Below are 23,740 nucleotides of genomic sequence, written 5' to 3'. Positions count from 1 at the left end.
TTAAAAACTTGCGTATTTAGCTCAATCCATGAATTTGTTTGTCAAATGCAAAACGTTATTTGAAATCAAAATCATGTAAGCATTGGAGCTTTTAGGGCAGACGCAAGTAGATGCAACGCAACTACAAGATTCGTTTTATCTACAGTTATGAAAGCCCAATTTAAGCGTAAAGTCAGTGTTCTTTTTGTGTTGATACGTGCATTCGAGAAAAGGCGGGCTCAGCAGCACAAGTCGACACTTGGAATGGGCGCCAAACATGCGAACATGCGGCCGGGAACAGGGAACGGGGCTGAGGGCGTAGTTGCATGCGCTGACAATGCCACGAAAGTGTTGTGTGTAGGCACACACCGTGTATGCGTATGCGTATGCGTGAGTGTGTGTATGCAGTGTGTTATTATTAGCTATCTCGGGCTCGCCACATGTGTTGTTGCTAAAGGCATTGTAATGAGAAGAAAATAGTACTCCACTTGAGCAATGGCTCATATGGCAAGTTGAAGTTTGGCGCGCAATGTGCCACACGCACACACACAAGCACACGAACATGCACACATATGAGCCCTGAGTGAGTTATGGTTTATTTTTATTTGTAATTCTTTTTTTGGTATGCATTTTCCAAAAAACCAGCAACCGTTCTCACACCCGCTGTTGCTCTTATTCGGATATTCATTCTCTGCCGCTCTCTCGGGGAGCAGCAGTTGCAGCTCATATAAGAAGCTGAATATGGCAACAATTTTGGACAGTCTGTGCCAGCAGCTCGGCGCGCGAGTACAATAAACCAAAGATATATACCAGCAATAGATACCATGGGTGTCATTTACAAAATACTAAAACAGCAACGCCAGCAGCAGCAGCAGCAGCAACAGCAGCAGCAGCATCAGCATCAGCGGCACCAGCAGATCATCAAAGTGGAGCTGAACACGGCCACCAAGTGCAAGGTGCAAGCAGCCATCAAGCAGCGCCAACTGCAGCGGCTTGAGGAGCAGCGGCAGGAGCAGCGCGTGCAGCAGGAGCACGATGATGCACTTGCCGAGCAGCAGCTGCAGCAGCTCTGCCGTTTTCTCGCCGAGAATGCGGCACGCAAAAAGGTACGACTGCGGCTGCTCTATAAGCCAGAGGGAGCTATTAGTTAATCGAAAATTTGTTTGTTACGTTCAGCGTCAGTGCCTAAAGCTGCAGTATGATTATAATCAGGGCGCGTATGCGGAGCAGCCTGCAACACACTCGCCGGCAACGACTCACGACATGGATCTGCTCATGGAGCAGCTGAGCACGTGCAGCGAAGACGCGGGCAAAGCAACGGCGACGGCGACAGCGACGGCAACAGCGAAGGTACCGTCGGATGAGCCACGAGTTAGCATCTTGTTGAAGATTCGCCATCAGATCTTTGAGCGCAAGCGACAACGGCAGCGCCAACTGGCGGAGCTGGTGAAGCAGCGTTTGGTGGTTTGGCGACCATGGTAATCGGCCAACTAAAGATTGCCCACAGTTATTTGTAGGCAATGCTCACTGTATATTCCTCTGCCGTGTGATGTTCACGTTGCTCTTCCATTTTCTAATCACAAATTACTTTTATTCATTTTTTTTTTAAATTTTTTTGCTTAGATAATAAATTTTTTTACTGGAAACAAAAAACGATTGATTTGCTTATGCATATTGCAGATATGAAAAATGCATGCGAATAAAAGAGAAATATTTTTGAAGAATTGAATTAATTTATTAATCCTTTGCTTTGACGGCATCGGGTTTGTAAAATTTTAGTTTGACATTTATATGGAATTTGAAATGTAATATTTGCTTATTTATGTTTATTTTTTTTTTTAGCATCTTCTTGAATTTTTAATGTATTTAATATTGAACATTGACACCAATTTAAACTGTTTAATTCATATGTAAATGGTTTATATGGTTGGTAAATGTTTATGAACTGTGTATTAGGCCTCAGGACGCAGCTCTCGCTGTCGCGCCTTCAGCATTTCTCTTGTGTATGTGGTTATTTAAATCTTTATTTAATATATTTGGAATTTGGTTTCCATGCGTAATTATGCGTTTGCTTTCAAATGGCTGCATTCGTATTTTAAGTATTCACTTCGGTGCCTGCCTTGCATTGGGTTTCAATGTGTTTAAACTCATTTTGAGCCGCAGCTTACACATATATATGTATATATATATAGATATTTTTATTAATTTTTAAATGTATATCTGTATAGTAATATATCTTCTTTCGTTTTTTGCTATTGAGCTGCGCTCGCCAAAAAAAAAAAATTCGAATGCATAGTTTGCATTTAATTCTTCGCATTGATATCTCATCTATGCTGCTTCCTAGTCGGAATTTTATCTGACTTCCCAATAAATACTGTTGTTAAGCATATTGTAGATATATATGTATATACGGTTTCTTGTATAGTAGGTTCTGTTTTAGTTACTTGTACGTAGACAACATTTTGCACAGTTATTTTCTAGGTACACACATTTATCTTGAAGTTTTCTACGAGTGCTGCAAGTGTTGGGGATTTCTAGCGTACATATGGTATACCTTCATTAGTGAACTAATTAAAATTGTTGGTAAATCAAGTCTTACTAGAGATGGTCTAGAACAGGATAGCTATAAAGGATTCTTGTCGCGAATCGTCTGATCGCCTGATTAGACCTCCTCAGAATTAGTATGTAAATGCACTCAATGTGTTCGATTTCTATCAACTAGACATAAATATAACTTAATGTAATAGCATACAAATATTAAAATTAGTTTAACAATATATTATTTTGCAACAGTTTCGTCTGACGAAAGTTTTCAGTGTGCCACAAAAAATCGAAATCAGGAAATCCACTTGCACGCACTTAAATACTACAATCAATAGATACATATACGTATATATAAATATATTGTGTTTACTTGTGTTTGTAGTATATATAAATACACCAGTTTACATAAATATCATCGATAAATCGTTCTATATTGATCAATTCTGTCTGTTCTGTTGTCATTGAAATGCATCTAAAACTAGACTATTCGTACATCTATATGGCCACATAGAAGTACATACACACACATATCGTCTATATTGTGTTTCATTATGGGGGGTATTTCTTTATATCGATTTGAAACTGTGACACACAAAAATATGTAATATTATTTAAGTATTTGTTTATGTTTATGTATTGAAATACTATGACGACCATTTAAATGCATATTGATACTTTATCGTTCGCTGCCTTTATTTTTATAGCTAAGCTCTTGCTCATGCTCTAAAAACTAAAGGGTCGCGAGCTCTATCATAATAACGCTCAGCTATTCTGTTCGCCTCGCAAGAACTGACTTCCGTATGTTTATTTTTATTTTTGCTCATGCTACTGCTTTAAGCTCTCTTCAGTTCTTCAGTTTATTCACCTTAACTCCAAAATTGTGGGTCTACTAATAGATCTTGCCATAACTGGCCAAGGCCGGAAAGCCTCAGCTCAGTTGGCGATCAATTACTAAATTCTTTTGCTTGCAATTTTATAACCTGTAATGAATATTCAATCTAAACATATATAAGATATATGCTATAGATATATGTATGTAGTATGCATATTTGGTATATTTGCTTCAGTTTTCTAAAATGTTTTTTTCTAGCATAAACCTTGAACAACACCAATAATATTCGTATATAAGTAATAAATGCATGAATGCACATTAATATAGATAAGAGCCCCATCCTAAAATTGAAAAAAAAAAAAAACTAAGATCATAAGATATATTAAAATGGTCGAGTTGACTTGGGGCAATTACAAGCATAATTATTCCGCTGTCATCTGATCGATCAGATATATATCGTATACTGCAGTAAGGGGCTCTGAACACATCTCCTCATTAGCTCAATGTGGGTTTGTAGAAGTGTAGCTAGGTTTACGTATGTGGCAAATGTTGGGGGTATTCCGGCATTTAGAGTTACATATATATGGCGAAAAGCACCGGAACTTATGTTCAATTCGAGCACATTTAGCATTCATAAAGGCAGTTCGGGATGGGGATCGATTTAGTTTGACTTGGAGATGGACGTAGGCATGGCTGTGGGCATGGTTGTGGGCATGGATGTGGGCGTAGGCGTGGCGACAGGCGTAGGAGGAGGCGTTAGCCTGGACTATATGCTGCTCGAACGTCCAATGCCAGATGTGGTGGTGATGTGATGATTACGCAAAGTCACCTTATCGAATCGTACCATTGGAACGCCCTTTATGGTCTGTGTCTGTGTGAAGGGGCGGGCAAACTGGATTACAAACAGCAGCAGTGGCCGTAGCTGGCGGACTAGCACTCACCTCATCCACCTGGTGGCACAGCTTGCTCTTCAGCCACGGCCACTTGATGGTGCGCATCAAAGTGTTGCGAAAGTCCTCACTGAACAGACAGTAAATATAGAACGTTATCGAATAGTTGATCAACTCCAGCAGGTTGGCCAGCGCCCGAAACACCTGAAACGGAAAGCTGGGCAACACTTCCGATGCAATTGTCATATGTAGTATGGCCATGGGCGAGACGCAGAGTAGGAACAGAATCGATGTGCTGCCAAGCAACAGAAATAGACGTCGCTCTTCGGCAAACTTACGAGGATCGTCGTCCTTCACATAGTTCGCCCTGGTGAGGACCATTTGGCGGCGACGCTCGCAAGTGCGACGATAAACCAACATGATTCGCAAATTGAGGCCCGCTATCAAAACCGTCGGTATCAGCTTGAATATCACCTCCAGCATTATCTTGTACACCGAGTAGAAGATGGTGCGCTGATAGATGTTGTTGTCCCGCCGTAAGTACACGTAAACGTTGTTCGATGTCAGCATACATTTGATCAGTTCGCCTCGGAAGATGCTCGGCAAGTAGATGATGAATGTTGCGAAACAGGTGAGAAACACAACCACGCTGTGGCAAACAGTCAAAGTTAAACGGAGCTGTTAGTTAGCAATTTCATCTTCAATACTCACCCTGGTGGACCCATCACGGGTCGAGTAAATCCCGGATGACAGACGGACACATACCGCTCGATGGTCAGCACCAATAGCATCATCACACCAACGCCTGGAAGGATTGGTAAGAGTTGCGCATGTATTTGTTTTGCTTATATATCTGTATACTCTGTTCACATATTGAGAGAGGTACAATATTGGTCGTGTGTAATTTTGTTTTTTTGCTGTTCGTCTGGGTGCAGATAATTCGATGCCTACAAAATCAGTTCATGTATTTTACCGCCTCGATTCAACACCCAGCTCCAGCATTGCTTCAAAACTGGCCTGGATGCACCATGGGGTGCATCCACAGGGTTTTCCTTTGAAGAGTTTCTTTTATATTTCAATTGTAATCAATTCTTAATGTTGATTTAAAAAGTGGTTCAGTCAATTAAATTTTACTCTGAGCTTTGAAAATGGGTTTGATACAGGGTATCTCCTAGCGAGCATTCCCAAGCAGTCAGATATAATTTAATGTTTTTATATATATGTATTTCCCCTTTATACTTCATCTGTCAATGTTTACTGAGAACTCGAATAGTTGGGCGTATGTTTTACAACAGTCTGTTAAGTTCTTAGAAAGCTTTTGTGGTGTCAAGCTTTATCCACACTTACCCAAACAACCATTGCCAAGGAAAAGCTCCAAATGTGCCGTATAGAATGCCGGTCCGAATTCCTCCCACTGTCCGCGATCCTTGTGCACCAACATGCGTATGCCAAAGGGTATGGCAAAGACAATGGCAAGCAGTGCGGCCGTGGAGTAGGCTAAGGAAAATGAGAAGTACAAGAAAAGCGGGAAAATTTGTAAAGCTCACATTATAGCTGTTTTATGGCTGAGTTTATGGCATAATTATGGCGTCGCTTCCGACATGGCCGCGAACAGGAAGCTAACGAAACTGGAACCGGCACTAGACAACTCCCCCTACTTCAACCAGAATGAATGGCTCTGAGTTCCTGTTCCTTTTTGGTGGTCGGTTCTCTGTTTGCTTAATTTCGCGTTCCTTTTCGGAATAAATAATTTTTCTGTTGTTGCCCGATGTTTTTGTTGTGATATGTTATTTCTACTTATTGCCGAATGCGAATGTGCGTGTGCGAGTGCGTATGTGTGTGTGTGTGTGTGTGTGTGTGTGTGTGTGTGTGTGTGTGTTATTTATTGATTTACGACTTGTTTATGGCTCTATAATTACATTATTACTTTATATATTTGCTTCGTGAGCGGCCACTTGACCCGCTCTTCTGATGCCACAAATTGTCGTGCCAACAAAGCTTAATGCTAGATATATGACTTCCTGCGATGCAAACACACAGCAATATACACACACACACACACATACACATACAGATACACAAACACACACATATGATATATAATGCTGTTCATCTAATTGGGTACATGCCACATCAATATGAATGTCAGTTTTGTGTGCGCCAAGCTTGATAAGTGTCCATCACATGATGATTCGTTCATCACATTCAGCACATGGGCCTAATTTATACAAATCTGTTCTATTGGCAGTCAACACAGAAGTTGTTTGTGGTGCAAACTAACTGACTAGAAGGCCGAAAGGATTGTCAGCTTAACAGTGAAGGTCAATTGATTGAGCATTCACTTGAGGCCAACAAAGAACAAAGATTCTATATGAAATACGGTAACAGCTTCCAGCTTACGTAGGGAATGCCACTCACATTAAGTTGATGCTCTTCTTCTGGGAATGTTTTTTTAAATTGATGTATTCCTTTCAGCAATTTAAAATTTAAACAGAAAGATGTCCGGTTTAAAAAAAAAATCGTCTCTTTATAAATTATTCAATAATTGAATTTTTATATCTGTAGACGGGATGTAGATTTCCTTTCTCGAATCATTAGCAAATAACATAAGAAAGAAGGCCCAAATTCAAGTGGCAGTAAACCAAGAATAGTTATTCGATTTGTTGAGCTCATGTACAATGCGTAAAGTTGGGCATTTGCTGTGTCCTCTGAAAGTTGTACTCTAGTTTATTATAGAGCCGATAACTTTCCCCATCGATTCCCCTGTCAGTCATAAAGCATGAAAGCCCCTACAAAAAGAGAGCTTTCATAGCCCAAGTGCATAACTTTTGTTTGCTAAACTGGCACCAAATAATGGCAGCGTGCTGTGCCTCTGATACACGTTACAGTAGGAGCACACACACACCCGCACACACCCGCACACACCCGCACACACACTGAAAGAAATACACATAAAGCAGTCAGACAAACAGTGGAAGGCATTGACCGACAAATGGCAACGGACCGCGTCGTAAAAAGGCTGCTGGCAGCAAAATATTTTTGTTTTTTTTAATAAAATGACTGCTCTGATTTCGGTCATTATTACTCAGAGGCCTTGGCAACCAGCTGTAAGCTTACAGTTCTGGGATAGTCCAGTTGTAAGTAGAACCAGTTTCAGGTTTGGCACTGCTGCAAGGCTATTCAACTTAATATTTACTGCCATGCCACTCGGCTTGCCTGTTGAGATGAGACTGGTGATATTTCAAGCGGAGGGCCTCACTTTGCATTTATCCAGCCACCCAGCTACCCAGCTACACAGCTAACGAAAAGCCGTAAGTGGCAACCATCTAACATTTTCCACTTTCCAGTTACCAGTTACCAGCTATCACCTATCAGCTAGCAGCTAGCAGTTGCCATCTCGCTTGTCGCATTCCGCATTCCGCATCCCGCATCTCGTGTCTTCCGGCCGCCATTTGGCAAAGCTGGCAAGCAGGCAAGCAAAAGGCAATCAATTATGTTGCCATCGCATGCGTATTACATTTGAAGCATTTTACATTTTATACGCGTATTTGCGGAGCTGCTTTCTTTGAAGCTGAAGCTGGCAAATAATGCGAGTCCTTGCCCCAGTCCTTGCCACAGACACAGCGCACGCCGCTTGACTGATTGCCGGCCGGAAGGCGAACTGCGGACTGCACAAGAATTGGCAACATGCTGCGCCGTTGACATATTTCATTTTTTGTCGGCCATCTCATTAATCAATTAAAAGGCCATAAAGCGAGCGAGCCTCCAATATACTTATTTAGTTGCTTGCACGTATTTAACATCCTGTCCAATAGGTTTCGCCATTTTTTGCGCGTATTTCCTTTTTGGCGCAATGCCGGCCGGTGTCCCTCCTTTCGCCGGGGAGCTTAGCGGCTTTACATAAATTTCCGAAAGCCTAATCAAATAAGGTTCCCTAATGCCAGTCCCTACAAACATACACATACGCATATTCGTTTGCCATAAGCCATTACAGCTACAGTTTGCCATTGTCATTGTTTGGGCAGGGTCAAAGGTTATTTTCTTAAGTATAAGCAAGTGTGAATATATGCATGATAATAGGAAATTCATTGAAAAGATATGTTTTCTTATTTTTATACATTTACATGAAATTAAATTCCTATGCATCGATGTGAGAGAGCTGAAGTGTGTCATAGTTAAACTAGTCAGGTTCGAAAAATATTAGGAACCTTTTTTCCAAGCACTCAACATTGTATCTCTGCTTGTATCTGGAACATACCTTGGTTAAAGTACACCATAAAAAATACGAGCTATTATAGTTACATTCTAAAATTGGATTTAAATTAACTTGAATGGTTATTTTAATAGCCTTTCCGCATGAATGCACTATATAATATTAGTATATGTACATATCCTAAAAGTCGGTGCTCAACTGAGATTAAAGTAAACAAATGTTGAGAATAAACAAAAATGTTCGTCTGCCAATTTAATGCAATTACAGTGAAGCTGCGTTGAGCACCGAAACCCTACGCTTCTGTAAACTTCAATTTAATGGCTGCTCTCTTAAAAAATATATAAGTTGGTCCATAAGTGATGCTAGAACAAACCCGGTGAAACTCCCGCCACCCACTGCCGCTTTTCGGCTGACTCGCCCATGCTCTAAGCAGGTCCTCAACTAGATTTGTTATGTGAACTGAACAGAGAAATCAAATTAGTTGAAATTACAAGAGGAAGAGCATTGAAGTTATGACTCAAGTTTTTTTTAATTCCAATTACGGCTCTTGTTAAGAGTAAATACATTTGAACTTGTAGTTTTAATATTCAAACAAGCCAACAAATTCGTTTTTATTTAATACAAAATATGAATTTAATTGGAATCATTGGGAATAACATTTAGGCCCACACTAAGACGCCTAAGCGCCTTAGCTGGAATATATTTATACTAGCGTGCTTAGCCGGCTTTGCTTGTGCCAAGTTCTAAGCCTTAAACTTTTGGACACCACGTTCTCCGTCCATATTCAGAAATTGTACGTACATTTTCGGTTACACATTTAAAAATTGCGAAACAGCCATATTTATAGAGCTACCCATTAAAGTTGCGCAGCAGTTAAAGCTCGATGGAAAAAACAGTATTAATAAGGATGCCATCGAAGCTGGCTTAGATTTAAAGCTGTGAAACGACCCGGTGCAGATGTTTTGACAGTGTGTGTCCCGGACCAAAAGATCACATAACTGCTTTCAAGAATTAACAGCATAATTTAGAGCTTTAGTATGGAAGTCCTTTTTAATTGTAGTATGTATGTATATCGTTAGCATATGATTCTATTTTCTTCAATATTGAACCAATGTAATTTATATGTTTGCCATATGTAAAACACTTTGCAACGGAATAACAATAAATCCTATTTTTATCCACACACCAATTTCATTGAACATATTAAGCATAGTGCTTCGTACACAAAACACTCTGTATGCTTGACTGTGCGGGGCTTGCCTAAAAATCAATCGTTTTATTGAAAATGTTTTGTTTTTGCAGTTATTTTAACCAACGTCAACAGTTCTTTATTTGATTATGATGAACACACTCTGGCCAAGGTTGAAAACATCGGACTGCGGAAGCATATTGCTTTCCATGGGTTCTATGTTGCTCGAAATGTATTTGTTGCATAGAGAATGAAAAATTGATTTAAAAATGAACTAAAGTTTCTACTTAAGATTTTGTGGTTGACGTTTTTAAGTTTTTGCAAATTTTTAATATAACATTTTTGAATATTTATGCAATTTTTTGGTTTTATCAAACTCGGTCAATTGCTGTTTCATAGTGTATTATATTTTTTATTGGTATTATTATCATTACTCATATTATTTCCACTCGAACATTATCAATTAAAGTGTTGAAAATATCACCAGCAACCATGGACTTAGTCTACATAGTCATAGTCTCATATGAATTTGCTGTTAAGCAAATATATATGGTTAATTTGGAGGGGATGCTAATTCTTGCAGTGTATTTTATGTTATTTCTGGGACACTGTAAATGTTTTTGTTTTCATGGTTTTCTTCATGGTAACGATTGAGCGAGAAAAAGTAATTCCGATGTATACAATTTGAGTGTGGAATTTGGAGGCGCTTTTTAAGCGAATGAAATACTTTCAACACACTAAAATTGGCAATTATTCAGTGAAGTGGCCATTTGCAGACAGTCAATGAAATTGAATTTCTTCGTAATGACGTAAGAAGGAGACAGAAGAAGGAGAAAGGAAAGAAAAGGTTTCCAATGTTTGGGCAAGGAGCAGGCGCCGACTGACTTACCTCGCATGTAGATGTAGGCGGTGCCGCGCATATTGCGACGTGTGAGAACAATTAGGTTGAGCACATTGCCAATGATGCCCAGGGCGCAGATGACGGGCAACATGAGGCCGTAGCAGTATTCGCGTAGAGATTCGGTGCGCGGATCCTCCACGTCCTGCGATAAACAGAGGGAAAGGATGGCAGACAGTTGAGCGACAGCGCAACCAATAAAAAGTAATAATAATAATAAAAATAATAGTAAACAAAATCGCCAAGGCTCATAAATCATGCAGCACTCCCTCTCGCTCTAGCACCCACTTCTCCACTGACACTTTGTCTCCCTTCCGCCCGCTGCTGCTGCTCATTCGGATGGGCTGCTAAAGATAAAAATTCAATAGTCAACTTGACACTTTTATTTGCGACTTGTTATGCTCACGCACCCACACGCCCATGCGGACACACTAGTTATATGCTACACGCCAGAGTGCTAGCTTTTTCTCTATCACACTGTCTATCTAAATAGCTCCCTCTCTCTCGCTCCCATTATCTCTGTCACGCTGCTGCTCTCGCTCTCTCTCTTTCTCTTTCTATCTCTCTGTCTTAACACGTGCCCCACTGAGTGGGTTGGCTTTTTCGCATTGTAAATATGTTTTGCATGCTTTTTTAGCATGTTTGCTTTTGCTTTTTGTTAAGTTTTTTATTGTTGCTGCTGCTGCTGCTGCTGCTGCCGTTGTTGTTGTTGTTTTACTATGGTTTTTGTACCTTACGCCGAGATAGACAGGCACCACCAGTTCACTTGAGTTCGCCTTTTCTGCAGCCTTGAGCGAAAGTTGCACACAAAGCACCTTTTGAACGGCAGCAGCGCCAGCAGCAGCAGCAGCAACACCCGCAGCACCAACACCAACACCAACAGCCTCAGCTACAGCAACAGCAGCAACATCACCCGCAGCAACAGCAGCAGCAGCAGCAGCAACGGCAGCAGCGGCTTGTGTGCAAACTTTTTGCACGTGCTGTGCTATGAAATGAGTTATTTCGCTTTTGCCTTGAATAGGACTTTCGTCCTGGCTGCCACCCAGCCCGTTCCCCGTTCCTATCGTTTAATAAGCTGTGTTAGAAAAAGAGGAAAAAAAAACAACAACAACAACCACATTATGAGTGTGCCGCTGAAAAGTAGGCAACAGCTCTACTGCAGCTGTTCGCAGCAGGTGCCTTCCTCTGACATAACTGATTGTAGCTCAAAGAACAGATTGAAATGAAGCTGCTAATATGACATGATTTTCAAGAAAACTCAGTCATAGTTTATGGGAGAAAAATCCGAGAGATTTACTGGCATACAACTGCCACATATTGTGAACATATATGAACGTTCCTCATATATAACATAAACTCATATCAAACCACAAGCAACAGGCTTGTCATTTTTAATAAAATTCTCTTCTTTGTGTACAAATAGTAATTTAATAGCAATAAAAGCAAGAGGTAAACAACATAGGCACCTGCTGTGAGCAGCTGCTTTTGATTTTAGCTCAAAGAACAGATTGAAATGCAGCTGCCAACGTGACATGCTTTTAAAGTAAACTCAGTTATAGTTTATGGGAAAATTGTGTGATTCACTGGAATACAACTAGCACGTATTGCGGTATAAACGTTCCCTACATAAAACTATGCAACAGGCTTATGATGTTTAATAAAAGCCAGTTAGTATATAATATGTGTGTTGTGTGCACAAATTGCAATTTAATAGATATATTTGCTATGGGTACACAAAATACTTCATACACTCTAGTTTCTGCTAATATCTAGCTGATGGCCTTGGTAGCCACTGTTAGTAAATAAATAGTCTTGAATAGCTTATGCAAGTAAAGAAAAAATAGGTTAAGCTACTGAGCACGTTATACAACACTGGTCTGCTCTAATTAATGTATAGGCTTATGGCTAATTAACAAAATAAAAGAACAATAAATTCATGTTGTGAAAATATTTTCAAGTAAAATAAAAATAAAACACTATATAGAAATCAATTAGTTGATAATGGCAAAGTTAGACGGAAAATAACACAAGCTTGTGACGTTGTACAGTCTTGTTTTTCTCAATTAAACAACACGTTGACTTTCAATTAATAAGTCCGCCCTGCGTTAACTGTACAACCAATTTACTACCCATTTTTTTTTTGCTGCCGCATACCTTACCATAAAGGTGAACAATGAAAATTGTGCGCCCAAGCACTGACAATAATATTTTGCTGTCATTTTTGTTTGATTTGATTTTATTATTATGCTAATCTAAGTACATCTCGTGTTACACACTGAGAGCATGGCAAACATATTTCTCTAAGATTTTCCACTTACCGCATATAAGTCGTCTCGCAAGTCGTTGGCATAAATGTGGGTCGAATTGGCGGTGGTGCCCAGGACGAGGTCATTGCTGCTGGTGAGATTCGCGCCCCAGATGAATGAGCAGTAGGCGGGATCCTCTTCGGTATTGTATAGTCTTGTTATCATAGTTTTGCTCTGACGGATGCCAATGATTGTTGTTGTGTGAGTGTGGGCCTTCAAGGATCCGCAATGAGATTCTAGTTTCATTTGTGTAAGTAAAGAAAGCGAACAAAGGCAGCAGAGTCAAAGAAATTGCGTGTAAAAATAGCTGGCGGGACAAGCTCATGAATGAATGCGGGCCCTCTACCACGTCGAAGCCATGTAATTTAAATGGCAAACCGTCGACGACGACAACAACAGCAACAACCACAACGACAACAATATCGACACCGACTGGTGTGCGAATGAGAGGGAGACTGGAACAAGAAGCACAACAGAGAGAGCGAAAGAGAGAGGGAGAGAGAGTCACGACTAGCGAAAACGGAAGCGTTCACTTTGCAATAAAAACAAAGCGCTCTCTAAAAGCTGAAATAGGCTAGGAAGCTGGCTGGAACCAGATAGGAGCCTGATACCTATGGAGCCTAAGCCCGCCCAATGCCCCAAGGCGTAACAATTGGGGCTTTGATTGCCATTGGCACAAACAAATCATCGAAAAATTGAAAAGCAACTGTCAGCCCAGAGATATAAAAATAAAATGCTGGAAATAATTGTGGGCTGTAAATATGTTCAAAGTGAATAAAAACCTATCCAGGGAACCCGCTCCTTAACAATGCCTAAAACGGTCGCTCGAGGCTTGCGAGCCGAAGCAGTTCACAGCGATTCTCAGCGAAATGTTTGCGTCATTTGACTCAGTTAAGCGGAAATGTTTCTTTATGGGCATAAAAAGAAATAAAACTATTATAATACAATTTTAAATGCTGATTACTTTGTGCTGTGATTTCTCTTACATCATATTCTGTGTCATTGCCTTGGATTAAATAAGCTGTATTCATGCTGTTCACCAAACTATCAAATAACAAATAAGTAAATGTGCTTTAAGCGGGCATGCCCTACTGGGAGTTACCCCGCAATCAGCGCCGAGCTGTTGTATTTGTGTACTTGTGCAAAAGTTGCGGCTATGCTTTTTTATATATGTATAACTTTAGTGGGAAGGGGAATATATTTGGTGCCATCTACGGAACCTGAGACATACAGTTGCAGAAAACCAATATAACCTTTTTCACTTTCAGTAGATTTCGCGTGTAAGAGTACATTTATATATGTTATATAGGAAGTAATCCCCGAATTGTCCCCTTGAAAAGGATTACATACATGGTAGCATTGACAAACTAATGCGATTGTTTGCAGTTGTCGATGAGGTGTTGTTAAGTTGACAAGAGGACATCGTTGACAAGCGGATGAGAACACAAAACGCAGTTTAACTTCTTGTTAACCAAATGTAAGCCCTTTAAGGCTTAAGGATGAACGGTCCTGTTCATGCTGTTATGTGCAAATGCGAAAAATGTTTTTAAATTGAAATGGAAATGCGTGTAATGAGAACATTTGATTAGTATATATGTGGGATGCAAATCAATATGATACATACTTTATAGCTGATAGAGCTCACCTCTGGTCTGGACTGCCCTCCGTGGTGATTAATCTGATCTGGGCTCAAACGATCAGTTAATTGCTGCCACAGCTGGAAGCGGGAAAAAGGTGTAAGCTCTTTTACACCCCTCTGTGAGGATCTCTAGCGGTCCTTAATGCACACTTCTGTGTTTGTTGAAAGTTTCTTAGTATTTGAAGCGCTCGAGCGGATGTCGAGGCAGTTTCCGTTGTTGTTGAAGTTGCTGCTGCTGTTGCTGCTGCTGCTGACACATGTTGCATGTTGTTCACACGCTGCAATGGGCACTCTGCAATGATAAGTAGCATTAAATGTTATGCGCTTAGTAAGGAGTCCCAGCAAACTTCATTTTATTGCCACTGTATTTTATTTGTATTTTATTGTGCAAGAGGAAGCCCTAAAGTACACCAACACCCGGCGTTTGATCTTGGCAAAGTGAGCTTGGAGTAGGGGCTATGGACCCACCTTACGTGTCATACAAACGACGCCGTCGACGTCGCACATAGTAGCCGAGGCCCTGGCAACAGGTGTGTTTTATATTCACGCGTCACTGAAAGTCAACACGCGCCTGCAACGCCCACCGCCCGCCATCCACAGTCCATAAGCACACTCACATATAGATGGAGCTTCACACAGCAGCAACAACACACTAAGCGCTAAAATCAACGCTGACAGCTACAGAGTTTCATATAAGATATTTGATAAATTGCCCAACCAGAAGCCGGTGACGGCAGCTAGCCAGGCAATAAGGACGAACGCCTTTAAATATAGCGGACAAGGACCTTCTGAACAAATATGAAATATGCGCGAGTGCTCAGTACCTCGAGCTATAAAATGATGGCCAATAGATGAGTTTTCTTACAACTTCACCAAGCAATAAACGTGCTTATGCTTAAAGGTGCTTGGCTACGATTGACTCTGTAAAATGTTGGTTTAAATTCAACTTAAGTAGCTTCTTGATATTACTAGGTATTGAATCTTTGAGTATTTTGTCAGACAAGTATATGGAGTATATGTGTTTTCAATAATCTAAATATTATTTAGAAAGGCCCGCATTTGAAAAAGCACTTGGTTTGCCTTGCAATAAAAGTGGGGCGGTTATTTTAGGACCAAGCTTTTTGAATAATACATTTTTGGGTACAATGGTATTTTTCCATAGTCAGGCTCAATAGGTTAGAGAAAGGTTTAATGAAGATTCCAATGTCTTGCAATGTTTTGCAAATCAAGAAAACGATTTGAGGTTGAACTTTAGAGAGGCGAAGACATATTTAACTATTTTTTATTATTTTTTTCATGCTCTCTTCTTATTTTGCATTTTATTTAATATATATTTTCGAAATTTTCATATACATTTTTTCACTTTGCCCTACTTCATTTTATTTTATATTAATATTTTTTACTTCTTTTGACACTCGGCTTGTTAACTTTAAAATAATACAATTTGCGGTAATCATTTAAGCGTAATTTCTTGGAATATCTTATTGCACAGCGTACTTGATTCCACTTAGTGTACCCCTTCGCAGCTCGCTTAGCTGTACGCGCGCATAAGTATGCAACACTTTGTGCTATTTGCATGTGGCACACATCACGCATACGCAGTGTGCTACGCTGAAGTGCAAATCTCCTGCTGCCGTCGGGGGAGATCGAATGACACAAAACATGACACAAACTTAATTTCCCCAAGGCAACCATAAAAGCTATTCCCTCTCCAGCTAACTGGCTGACTGGCTGACTGACTAGCTGACTGACTGACTGGCGGACTGTGGGAAAGAGTGAATGAATCGCGACTTAGCAACACTGTTGGCACTTCAAAGGTGCGACAACTGGCTGACTAGCAGCTTGGCAGACTATTCGAATACCTCGGACACGGAGTCTACGCTGTCGCACGCATCGACGGGTCAGCTGTGTGGAATATTACAAGCAACCTGTCATATTGCATTGCTGGCTGGGAAGGATGTCGCAATGGTTTTGCCAGCGATTATCATAATAATTCGCCAGCCAGGATACTCGACACACACGAATGATTTGTGCGGGTTGCGGGTGGTTTGGGACCTCTGGTGCTGTGACCGGGCAAGGCCAGGTGATGTGCGTGCAGGGGGGCAAGCGGGGGCGGGGTTCGCTCTTTAGTTGGTGTAGGCGTTGCCGTCGCTTGTTAGTTTTGGGCATTTTGGACTCTGTTTGCTGAGCACTTACAGTTATTGCGGTCTAGTTTCGGGCCAAAAGTTTTCATTTGGTAAATAAATAAGGTTCTGTAAAAAGCACAAAACCACCTACCGCCCGCAGCCCGTGCCTTTCCCACCTTCCGCTTTGTCACTGTCTGCCATGCTTGTGCACTTTTTCGTATTTTCAATTAATAGAGTATAACTAGGGTATATCTGAAAGACTAAAGGCGATGTGCTCGGGAATACATATGCTCTGTATATTTCAGATAACATCGTTTTGACGGACTTTGAACAAGACCACACGGATTTGCTCTATTATTTTTCATACAGTTCAGATAGTTTGATTGGGAAAGAGTATCTGTCTATTGCTAAGTAGCATGTAAATTTGATTGTCGTTTGTTCTATATGTATATATATACATTGGGATCTGTTTTTTCGGGGTTGTTTCATTTTTTTGGGCCTCTGTTTAACCAAAAACAGTTTGTCATTTATGAAAACACACTTACACACACCCACCCACACACACGGACACACACACATGAGTGTGCAATGTATTACCATGATTTTCGCTGTTAGGCCAGGACATATGAGGCTATTGCCAATACCCGATATAATGACCGCAGAGACTAAGAGAATCTAAACAAACGCTTAGTAAACCCTCTGAAGACTCCATTTCGCTTAATTTAAGCCAGCTAAGTGTACCCTTCTGTCGCCCTCTCACTCTCACTGCGTGCGCCTTTTTCTCTATGTTTCTATATATAATATATTTAACATATATATATGTATATATATATATATATATATATATATATGTATTTCGCTCTACGCTGGCATGATTAATGCCTTTGTTTGTGTTTCCCGCATCGCTTCTTGGTGTGTGTTTGCTTCTTTTTTTTTTTCTTCCTGATTGTTGGGCCTGCCGACCGAATGATATGTTTAACAAAAAAGTTTAACGCAAATTAAGTCAAACTGGCAGCGCTTAACGATGTGCGACATAGATGAATATCTGTGTGAATTTGGCTGCCTGTGTGGTGAACAAGTGTGTGTGTCTATGTGTGTGTGTGTATGTGAGAGAGTGTGTGTGCTTAGTCGTGTGTCCTGTTCGGGACAACCCACAGTGCCTGCAGTTTTGCCTGACAGCGGGTAGATGGCCAATGTCCCCTAAATTGTAGAGCTGGCTTTAATTTACACACAAAACGAGCTTCGTTCAAGGGACAGCTCACAGGACAAAGGACCAGAGGAAATGGAATATTGTAGAACATTCCCACGCTGGCAGAGCACAAATTAAGTTTGTAAGAAATCCACATATCAAAAAGGAAATCAACTCAAGACGTCAACAAATAAAAAAAAAAACTTTGACTTAAAGGCGACAACACACTGCGCTCTGCTGAATTCAAGTTTATTGTGCTCTGTGCCCCATAAAGTTAGACGAATCCGAAATTGTATTTAATTTTGATTTTATTTTATGTATTTTTAATCAACAGCAGCCGCGTTCAACTGGCATAAAAATCGCAAGTTTGATTGATATTTTGAATACTCAGTAGAACACAACCGCAGTTCGCCTTTCACTCCATAGAATATATATTCCTAATCAGAGCGAAGATCTAATTTGCCTTGGCCAGAAATGTCTATTTGTCTTTAAGAGCGCGTCCTTCCATTTTAATCTGCTAATTTTAAAATGATCACGTATTCTGTCTAATTTTTTCAAGAAGCAACAAAGAGCTTTTGCGATTGCAATGTACGATGGGCAAATTAGATGGAAAATTGAAAAGTGTGAAAAAAGAGGCTCGTACTTGAACTAATGAGGTTCTAGAACCAAATCAAACTGTCGGCTATGTGGTTTACGGTTGAATCTTCCTGCCTTGAAGTTTCGTTCGTAATTTTGGTCAAAAGACCATGAGTTGAATACGTTCAATTGTTGCTATAAAATTAATTAATACAGTTGCATCTTGAAGCCGAAAAATCATCATTAGTATAGACTCTATGTCTATTGAAATAGACTCTATTGCTTTTGGAACTACGTCCATTACACTCGCTGTCCTTATGTAAGTAAAAAACAAGTAAAATTTCAGTATTCATATTTTGTACAGACTAATATTGTTGTACTGCAAATGCGAAATTATCAATGTGTCTCGCAAAATTATGCTGTCAATATTTGCATTGAACTTAGCTGTGTGAACCTACGCGTACTTCACCTACTAAAACGTTGTACAGATATTATTCCTGTTTGACATCCTGTCAAATGGGAGAACTGTTGCCACACACTGTTCGTTTTGCGCGTCATTGGCATATGTTTTTGTGTGTGTGTGCGTGTGTGTGCCTGGGTGTGTGAGCGAGTGTCTGCTTGCCAGACCATTAAGTTTTTAATTTCTATGCTGCCTGTACGAGGCGTCAACGAGTCGAAGGTTCGAGGCGTGACTCTAACTGCCAGACTGCAGCTTTTTGGACCGTAAGACAATTATATACATATATATAGATAAATATATATATATATATATATATACCATATATATTATTTTTATATATTGTATGTATGCATGCAACAACTACAGCCTGTTCGTTGTTTTCTTTTAATTACGCAATCGTCTTATATTAATTTTCTTAGGTGTGGCAACCAATTAAGCTTTTAATTAAAATTTAAAAACAAAAAAATGCCTGCTGCCAAAAAGGAAAAATAAAAAGATGCCGAGGAAGATGTTCCATACTCGCAGGCGCCAGGGAATTTATAAAGTTGCCGCCAACGTCTTCGAATAAAAAAAGACCCAAGTAAAAATATTTGAAAAAAAAAACTACGATGAAAACTTGCCGCAAAACTTTTGCTCGCAAGGACGAGCAAACTGCTGAGTAGCTATTTCTGATAATGGGCGAGTTTTTAATCGAAGACTTATCGCAAAGTCATCAGAAAAGTCGTTCAGGGTCGCGCGGTTTCATTGTGGCACGTGACACGCGTGACACGCGTGCAACGCCTGCCCTGCCCTGGCCGATTAATTCTCAATTGAAATTTACATTTGTATGCACAGCAGCGTTAGCTACAACAACGCCAGCAACAACAACATCAACCACAAAGACAGCCATAAATTGGGTTGACCCGTTGACGTTGTCGCTGGGCAGTTATCAAAATATCTTGCGAGCGACTCCTTCGGTCGTGCCGCCAGAATAAGCATTCAAAGTGTCTTTTGTGACTTTTTAGGCTTTCTAATATCCTTCTTGAGGGCATTCGAGTCTTCACACGAAGTTTGTAACGCCCAATATGGGACATTGAGTATATAAGTATATTCTTGTTTAGTATCTATGGCCGACTCGAGGTAGGCATGCCATCTGTGTGTTTGGCAATACGTGTCAATTCATTTTGCCCATCGAGATATTTTAAAGATATATCAGTTATGTGCAGCACTATTATTTAGATATGTGCGCAAATCTTAATCAAATCGTGCCACTATATTGCGTTGGAGCAATCGGTCGGATAGAAAGGCACATCTATGCCGCATGCCTACAAGCGTAGTTAATCTTCGGCGTGCTGAATGTAGCCGCAGTTTCTATTTTTTCTTTCAGGTCCATCGCATCAGGCACTAATGGACCTTGAATGCCACTGTGGCTGCTTGCTTTCAAATCTTAGCAGTCATCAGTCAAGTGACATCCTTTTAAGGATTAACCTGCATTGTGGCACTGCAGTGGCACTCGGCAAGCTATTTTGGTACATTCATAAGAGCAGCCAAGTGGTGCAGGATGGGAATAATTAGGAGCTTATGACATGTGTGCTAATTATGCTTAAAAGCAATTTAACCTCGCAAGAATTGTTGCCAAGAGTGCACTATATTTAGCTTCAGCTCAGCGCAATGGCTTTTGCTAATTGAATCAAAAATGAGTGCACCACTTAAAACTGAGTAAGGATGCGATTTTCAAGTCAGGGTATGACTATTCAAGCTAATTGCCATAGAAAAATAAGCTTGGACTTAAAATGACCTGGCTGTCAGACTCTTCTAGCTGAGGCTAGATCTTGATACTAACATTGATTTGTGGACATCGAGAATAATTCGGATAGTAATAAATAAATTTGATGTTTACAAGCTCAGAAATGACGAACAAACGAACAGATATTGTGGTCAAATTGTCTGGCTTTGACAACTGCATTTATGCGGACGACCTTATGAAGAAAATAAAAAAATAAATAAAATAACGAATGGAAGATTTCTGTTGGTATTAAAGCTTAATTCTATTCAACTACCATTTTTTATTGGGCGTATAAAATGTCGTCTATCCATCTACTCGATATATACATTATAATTTGTAGTCTTTGAAAATGCGAATAGTTTATACTTTTATTACGGGTCAACAATGTGCACCTACTTACTAACCAACACACACACACACACACACAAACAGCCACACATGAATTTTGTTGTATCTGTGTTCAATTTGGTTGGCTCCGCTCGTAAATGACAATAATTGGCCTTGGCTTGATGAAAGTTTCTCCGTTGCAGAGTGCAATAAGAGAACTTGGCCAATTGCTATCAGTGGCAGCAAATAAGCAGCTCGATGGTTTAAATGAGAAGCGAGAAAGGGAACGAGACAGAGACAGAGATAGAGAATCAGTGAGATAGAGCGAGGGACAGAGTCTAAGGCAAAATTAGCTTTCATTCGTTTCAGTTCTGCTTCTTGTTCTCATATAGTTTGTTGTTTGGGGTCCAACTAGCAGTTGCCATTGCCATTGCCATTGGCAACGTGACTTTTCTTTGCGCTGGCTGCTGCTGTTTTTACGGGGACAACTGCAACAGTGGCATCAGCAGTAGCATCAGCTGCCTGCCATTGTTAGATTGTTGGCCTGTTGGCTTGTTGGCTTGTTGGCTTGTTGGCTTGTTGGTGCCATGCCAAAACGCATAACTTGTAATAACGCGCTGACCCCGACGCCTGCACACAACCACACACACAACCAAACACACACAATCGCGCACGCACACAACAACACATGCTAACATGCAGATGCACTTAGGAGTCAAGCGGCGTTAGGAGCTTGTTGGGGTGAGCTGGAACAAAATGCCGTTGAAAGTGCACTCGAAATCGCAATGGAAAATGAAAATGGAAATGGAAATGGAATGTCAACTTACCACACGGCGTGCAACGGGAGCAGCGACTTTAACGGAATTGTGAACACGTTGGCTGCTTCTAAATTGTTGTTGCTGTTGCTGTTGTTCTTGTTGCTGCTGGAATGGGGCACTTTTTCAGCAGACAAAAACAAACGAAAAAAAAACTCAGAAAAAAAAAATGTTGCTACAACAATTTAGTTGCTGTTTTCTTGCTTTTTGTACATGATTAAGTTTTTGGCAGTAATTTTCGTTGCGTTCGTTGTTAAATGTTTCTGTCTTAAAGTTTATTGTGGCAGTGGACGTTCCTTAGTTGGCAGTGTGTCGGTGGGCTGCTGGCAATTCTATGAGCTGTCTGTTTTCTGAGCTAATTATTATTATATTTTATTTTGCCATGCACAGCTGTCTATTAAAAATACATAAATTTGCACTTAAGTCGTGGCACTGTAAGAACTTATGCAGTAACACGCGCGAGCACACACACACACAGACACACACACACACACGCACACACGCATACACACATGAAAGCGACACTTTCGAAATGCCAGCCAAGCTCGGTCGGTTGCATTTCCGTTGCCTACTTTTAAGCGCGCAAAGTAATTCTTTTTGTGCGCCTAGCGCTCACTGCCAATTTGAAATGCACAACACGTAACTACACACGCACACACAATTGCGTACAGACACACGCGCGCACGTACAAGCTTACATCCACACACACACACACTCAATATGCTTGATATTTGCCACAGAAATGTCGCAGAATAATGAATGTAAAAAAAAACATCTTTTTTGTAATATGCATTTCTGCATGTTCATGCACTTCTGTTTTATTCACTCTAACTTTTTGCACGGTCGCTCGCGCTGCCAATCAAAAGTCATTCACTTTGCTGCCAGCCTTCAGTATTTATCAGCAACAAGCAAGAAATATGTATTTATAAAAAAAAAAACAAAAAAAAAAAAATAACAAAACGTTTTGATTATTATTATTTTTTTCTTTGAGATTCTCCTGATGCTGCTGACCGTTGTCCATTCAAAGTTTAAAACTGCCAGCCAAAAAGCTGCTGCTGCTGTTCTCTTTTGCTCCTGATTCGCTGCTGTTACTGCTGCTGCACGTCCAAGCCGTTCGGTTGCTCGCTGGCAACTGAGTCGAATGCTGGCTGGGACGTGCCTCTTATCAAGTGGTGGGCGGCATGCGTGCGGGATATTTTACTGCCACTGTTATCAAAAATTTCCCTGCTGTAATGCCGCTGTTAACTGAAAGGACAGTTACCGAGGTCCTTCAGCTTTTATACTGTGTAAGTTTAACTGAAAGCTATGTCGCACAAGATCAATCCCAAACTTACAAGTAATTATATTCCAAACTAGATTTTATTTCATTTTTACAATTCATTGAAATTGGGTTAGGCTATGCAGGCCATTCGATCTGGAGGTACATAAGTCAATTGTGTTGCCTATTGAATTGAAAGATGGGCAGGCATAGAATTGGGTATATGTTTTAATTAATACGAGCTTAATTACAACTTAAAGAGGCTCAATTTAGAATATTTAATAAATATTTCGATGAAGTTTTTAATAAAACGCACTACTATGCGATTCTCATGAATCTAAGTAAGGCTTTCAGGCTTGAATGCTAGGCTTATAGTTGCCTGACCGTTTTAATGAATACGGGCTCAAAACTTTGACTTTGAAGTTGCGCATTATAAAATATTAGAAATATGTTTCGGAAGAATCGCCCTTTATGCAATTTTTAATGGAGTCAAGTACAGCTTTCAAGCTTAAACGCTTTCAATTCTTTAGTTTTTAAGGCTACTTTTAGTTTATATAATTTTGCGGATCCAATAAACCATAATTGTATGTGTCTATGCATGTACCAAAAGGTCAGCAAGCAAATTTAAAAAATATTTTTCAACATCGCCCAACTATGATATATGTATGTCTGTTTGTGCATATGGATGCTTTACATAGCAAACGCAGACCAAGTTTATTTACCACAGCGCCGAA

The 23,740-nt window shown here is 40.2% G+C and overlaps 2 protein-coding genes across 5 annotated transcripts; one reads left to right on the top strand and one right to left on the bottom strand.

Moving 5' to 3' along the window:
* The first annotated feature begins 634 nt into the window (after positions 1-634).
* On the top strand, positions 635-1,612 carry Him (Holes in muscle). Its single transcript, XM_032439558.2, has 2 exons — positions 635-1,085; positions 1,156-1,612. Exons 1-2 carry the CDS (start codon positions 804-806, stop codon positions 1,459-1,461), a joined length of 588 nt encoding a protein of 195 aa, XP_032295449.1. The 5' UTR covers positions 635-803; the 3' UTR covers positions 1,462-1,612.
* A 124-nt stretch (positions 1,613-1,736) lies between these two features.
* On the bottom strand, positions 1,737-22,869 carry LOC6631840 (probable G-protein coupled receptor B0563.6). 4 transcript variants are annotated; one of them, XM_070208980.1, is made up of 9 exons: positions 22,760-22,869; positions 21,761-22,634; positions 14,497-14,782; positions 12,864-13,087; positions 10,537-10,690; positions 5,593-5,742; positions 4,957-5,050; positions 4,297-4,894; positions 1,737-4,226 (listed from the first exon to the last, which is right to left on the bottom strand). In XM_070208980.1, the coding sequence occupies exons 4-9, from the start codon at positions 13,014-13,016 to the stop codon at positions 4,122-4,124; spliced, it is 1,254 nt and encodes a 417-aa protein (XP_070065081.1). In that variant the 5' UTR covers positions 13,017-13,087; positions 14,497-14,782; positions 21,761-22,634; positions 22,760-22,869; the 3' UTR covers positions 1,737-4,121. The 4 variants fall into 4 exon arrangements, with proteins under 4 accessions (XP_070065081.1, XP_015026499.1, XP_070065077.1 ...); XM_015171013.3 differs by having other exon boundaries at positions 1,737-4,894; XM_070208976.1 differs by having other exon boundaries at positions 1,737-4,894; positions 21,761-22,142.
* Positions 22,870-23,740: the final 871 nt, after the last annotated feature.

The sequence above is a fragment of the Drosophila virilis genome, chromosome X (genome assembly GCF_030788295.1).
Source record: "Drosophila virilis strain 15010-1051.87 chromosome X, Dvir_AGI_RSII-ME, whole genome shotgun sequence".
NCBI classification, from domain to species: Eukaryota; Metazoa; Arthropoda; class Insecta; order Diptera; family Drosophilidae; genus Drosophila; species Drosophila virilis.
Note: the sequence above shows the minus strand (reverse complement) of the source record. Positions and strands in the feature narration are given on the sequence as shown.